The sequence below is a fragment of the Austrofundulus limnaeus genome, unplaced genomic scaffold, assembly GCF_001266775.1.
Source record: "Austrofundulus limnaeus strain Quisiro unplaced genomic scaffold, Austrofundulus_limnaeus-1.0 Scaffold147, whole genome shotgun sequence".
Taxonomy (NCBI): Eukaryota; Metazoa; Chordata; class Actinopteri; order Cyprinodontiformes; family Rivulidae; genus Austrofundulus; species Austrofundulus limnaeus.
In genome coordinates, this window is record NW_013952549.1 from 575,345 (window position 1) to 580,322 (window position 4,978).

The 4,978-nt window shown below is 40.2% G+C and overlaps 2 protein-coding genes across 8 annotated transcripts in view; one reads left to right on the top strand and one right to left on the bottom strand.

The window, feature by feature from the left end:
- cfap263 (cilia and flagella associated protein 263) overlaps positions 1-1,609 on the top strand; it is a gene marked incomplete in the record, with an annotated part of 9,411 nt that extends 7,802 nt beyond the window's left edge. The window contains 5 exon segments of the mRNA XM_014016552.1: positions 217-318; positions 505-603; positions 691-798; positions 947-1,102; positions 1,266-1,609. Coding sequence (XP_013872006.1) covers positions 217-318; positions 505-603; positions 691-798; positions 947-1,102; positions 1,266-1,406 — 606 coding nt within the window.
- A 125-nt stretch (positions 1,610-1,734) lies between these two features.
- srgap1a (SLIT-ROBO Rho GTPase activating protein 1a) overlaps positions 1,735-4,978 on the bottom strand; it is a 96,942-nt gene continuing 93,698 nt past the window's right edge. For 5 of the 7 annotated variants that reach the window (XM_014016545.1, XM_014016547.1, XM_014016546.1 and 2 more), the window contains exon 22: positions 1,735-4,088. In XM_014016545.1, the coding sequence (XP_013871999.1) occupies positions 3,675-4,088 (414 nt within the window). In that variant the 3' untranslated portion in view covers positions 1,735-3,674. The remainder of the gene's footprint in view (positions 4,089-4,978) is intronic. The other 2 variants (XM_014016549.1, XM_014016548.1) reach the window with 2 other exon arrangements.

Genomic DNA, 4,978 nt, shown 5'->3' on the forward strand with positions numbered 1-4,978 from the left:
GTACGAACAAAAGTAAGAGAAATTTAGGATAAGAATACGAACATGTTCTTGCATGAGGCCCATCGTGAAAACGTTGGGAATATCCCTTTGTGAAAAATTCAGTGATGGGATTTTGTCGTGCTCTATKAAGTCAGTGCTTTTGTACGGTACTGTTTCTACCAAATATCTACACTCATTTTCTACCATCCCTTTGTCTTATATCGGTGTTGTGGTCAGTTGGAGAAGTTTAATCTGAAAAATCAGACATTGCAGCTCCAGGAGAAGAAACTCCTGCAGCAACTCCAACAGCAAAAACAAGTGGGAAAACCAGATTATGAGGTAGAGAATGAAAGTTTAAATAACTGCGATGAAGTGAATTATTTGTGCTTTCAAAAGATTTTCTGATTTAGAAGTTTGTGATTTTGATTGTTATATAATAAAAACAACAGTAAATTAATTCCCCATTGTAATAAAAGGATTCTTAAATGAAAATTTCAAATAAAATGAATTGTGATTCTTGTCCAGGTTTTTTACCAGGAGTATGATGAGCCCAGAGCTGACAAAAGCCTTGATGAACTTCGACACAACAGTTTTAAAGTACAACGAGCTCTTAGCAGACACAAGGTAACTCTTAACTGAGATCGTAGACAACATCAGTATTTTATTTCAGCTCTAGTTTGTTGGATGTTTACCTGTTTGTTTTGTGAGCAGGAGAAGCTGCAAAGTGTGACACTGGACTGTACAGAACTAAGTAACCAAATTGCCAAAAAAAACRTACTGCTTGCAAAACTTGACGAGGAGATAGAGCAGGCTGAGAAGGTAACTTGCTGAAGTTATTCAAAGGCGCCTAAATCCTGATGCAGTTGATTACCTATAGAATCTAAAGTCATGTTTCAGTAAATTTCAGATCAGCAAGTTTTCACATCCTGAGTCTTTCTCTGCTTTCTCTGATGTGTTTTGTCCTCAGGATCGTTTAAAGGCGGCGAGCCTCAACCAACTCCTGCGCACGGAGCTCTCAGATCATCAGGCTCCTGATATCATGGAGTACATGTACGCCAAGGACAAACAGAAGAGGCTGCAGCAGAGCATTCRCAGCTGGGAGAGAAAGGTTGCAGTTGCTGAGGTAAGTTGATATTTTAACTTCCTCCAAATTCACCACKTACAAAAATTGTGCTTTGTTCGTTTCCTCTTTAGTAGCACAGGCGCTGAGCTGTCTGGCTGTAAAACACAAATTGCTGTTGTGCAGAATCCAAAACACCACATTTTTTTTGTTTTTTTTTAACCAGATGGCCATGAAGACGCAGATAAGAGAGCGACGCAAACAGAGAGTTGCTCTTACTCCTGCAAACAGCACAGAGTCTGGGTTTGTGTCTGGTAAAGGTCAAATTCCAATAAAGCTCCCACACATAGCAGAAAATCAAGCTTAGATAAGTGAAAACTTAGAACCACTGAAGGTTATAATCAAGATTAAAAATAAGTTGATATTGCTACTTAAAAAAAACGTTAGATATTTAGCATTTTATTGTTGTCCAAGTGTAGAAACAAAACAGTCAGATTATAGTCAGTGATTTTATCACACAAAAATCATTAAGAAGTGTAATAATGTTTAATAAATATAAAAACTAAGCTGCATCTGGTCACGTTTTATTTATTGCTGATATTTGACACAAATATTCCTTTCAGTAGCCTACAGGTACCCTCACGTGCCTGAAGTCCAACAGAACAAAACATAAAGAAATAAAAACCCAACTCCGATTCAACAAACTATTTTCTTTATTAAAAAAAAATACTCCTCTGAAATAACTCTAAATGTCGTGTTGTTACATGCCGTATTTACAGTTATGTACATCAAAAGTGCAATGTCACAATGCGTAAGCTGTTTTTAATTCTGCCATCCTAACGGTTTGGAAACTGTTACAAACTTCTTACACTGCATTTTATCAAAGACAGAGCTTCTAACATGAAGTGGTTGCAGGACAGAATGTCTGAAGTTCCGCTAAAACATTTTCAAAGGCACTTTCACAGTACATACTACAGATGTACATAACACCAAGTAGCTTAAAGCCTACAGACAGCATAACTGAGTCCTATTCATAATGTTGTTACATGGTGACAAAAGCCCACATTCGAGTGATTTCTTCCCAGAAGCACAACAAAAAAATAAAATAAAATAAAAACATCTATAAAAATAAAACAAGTTAGTAATTCAGAATGTAACTTTTGTTCTTTATACATACTTTGTCAAGTCAAACACGGTGTAAACCTGTTAGCATATCTTATTAATAGCAAACCGTTTGAAAAATATTGCAACTACATGCACCCATCTGTTACTCTGTATAGTACATAGGTTTAAAAAATATAGTTACACGGGGTAGAGTCCCATAAATAAAACCATTCTTCCCAGCTATTACATCTTGGACTCATGTTGCTGCGTTGTTCTTGTTCGATTTCTTTTGTTTTGTAATCCCACAAAAAGCAGTAAATTCACACAGAGGCTTACACCAATCTAAAAAAACGCAACGGACAGGMTCATCTGGACAAAACGGACTGAAAGGCTGTATGCAGGCTGCTTTGCGTTTTTCACAAAGATGAACACACGAGGAGGATTTTACACTAACAGTCATAAGGTCCATGGCTACCGGCAGCACTCGAACAGAAGGCTACCTTAAATTTATACACATTAGTGAATATGAAGTATCAACATCCATGCTTTAAGTTATACACTCATGTCTTTGGGTAGATAAAGCCAAGCAAGGCGTACAAAAAGCTACGGTGGTCCACATTGCAAAGTAACGTGATCGCTTTCCGCACTATGGTTTATACAGATAAAAAGGCATACATACATTATTAAGCAATGGCGTGGAAATTCAAGAATGCTCTGAAATGTTAAAAGTTCATCATGAAATAGTGGTTCTATCCAATCCTCGTCTCTTTACCGAAAAAATTACAGAGTGAAGCCAGCGAAGGCGGTGAGCTTTAGACCTCTTTCTGCGACACAACAGATGAAAAGCCTCGCCAAACAAAGCTGCAACGTACATGCTAATGGATGAACAGATGTCAGTATTAATCTAATAAACACAGTACCGTGAATAAATAAGTGGTTTCGAGTTCTTCTGGCACAAGATCAGTCCAACCTTCAAACAATGGCTGCCCAGGTTGTCACAGCACCATTTTAAAAGTGAGAATTTGAAATCTGTTATATCTCAAAAAGTCCCATCAGACCTCCGGAGTATTTCACCACACCTCCAATCGCCTTCCCAGAATCAAAACGTCCGAAAGGTTTAGCCGTTGCTGTCGCTCCAGTTTTCTTCGGGCTGCCTTTCTGGTTCATTGGTAAACCAAGGAGCTGCGTGCACAGTTCAGTTCTTTAATATCCRTAAACTAAACTAACACTAATATTAGGTACATGTTCTATTCTCAAGGAAGCAACTGTGATTTGTTGTTCAGATTTATTTAGTAAACATCAGATACAGTATATTAGTATTTTACCGCACAACTCTGCACAACATCGAGACAGAAGATTTGTCTGGCTGACAAACAAGTCTACAATKTAACCAAAACCTACAAAGGGTCTCAGATCTTATTAAAGTCCTCTTCTTTTGTGGGAACTTTACCAAACAGAGGAAGGATTTCCCAGCACCTTTGGAACAGATGTTTTGCTTTTTACAGTATCTCCTTTTTTTCGGTTTCAAATGCTACATGGTACACGACTTGTCCAAGGGGTCTTGTGCGGACCCAGTAGGAGGTTGCGGGACCTGGTTGGATCGGGGCATGACCATGGGCTTGGGCCTCAAAGCGGGGGGTTTCAGCTGCACCCCCATGCGTGGCGCCACCATGGGCTTGAAGCTGCTCATGGCCTCGCTGGAGGAGCTCGTGCTGCGGCGGATGGGGGGCTCCGTGTTGGCGGTGGGCCTCAGCATGACGCCGTGGATGGGGCTCAGGGACTCGCTGGAACTCGCCAGCGTGGCACCTCCTCCTCCTCCTCCGCCGCCGCCGGTCTGGCGCTGCTCGAGGGTGTCCAGCACCACGTCAGGGGCGTGCTTGGCCGAGCTCTGCCGCTCCAACTCGCGCAGCTCGTTCAGAGCWGTGTTCATAGTTTCCTCTATGTCCTACAGAACACACAAAAAAGTGTTATAAATGTAGGGCATGTGAAGAGAAGATATTATAAAAGTAAAGATATTATAAAAGTGATCAGTAGGAGAAAGCTTGTGAYTAAAAATCGAAAAGGAGAAACTAAATAGGAAAGTAGAGAGAGAAAGGACAAAGTAAGAGTACATTTGTTGCTATTTAATAGATAAACACAACAATTCTGAAGAAAACCAAGAATGCACCACACATGCAGAGAGTTGAAAGAAATATATCTATATATTATATATTCATGGCTATAGCAAAAAACTTATAAAGACAAGAWATTCTCATTTGAGCATGCTCCCGGAAGGCAGACAGGAATCCTAGCATTATGTGCTCTCACTGACCTCTGTCGACCCATTCTCASCCCTGACTCGTCAACATATTGATGCTTGGTCAGGTAACTGTCTGCGTCCAGTTTTGGATGCGTCGGGTACCCCCTTCGCGTCAGTCCTTAACGAGACGAGACGAGGAGGAGGAGTGCGTTGTCATATTTTTGAACAGAGTAGGAAATGCGTGACAACTAACCGTCCCAGACTATCAGTTTAACTTCTATAAGCCATATACAGCCTGTCCCTGATCTCAGTACCTAAAACTAACCATTAATCCTGATCCCTAATATTAACCACAAAACCCTAAGTGACGCAACCTGGAAAAGCAGCGGGCGGCAATGACTGACGTGAGGGGGGTACCTGACTAGGGGTGGGCAATATTGGCAAAAACCTTTTATCACGATTAATTGGGGTATTTAGCCGATAACGATTAAATTGACGATCAATCCCCTGGAGACCCTGGATACCTTTATGTCCTAGTCACATGACCAACTTTCTATTATTGTTATAGTTAATAAATAAATATATATATATATATA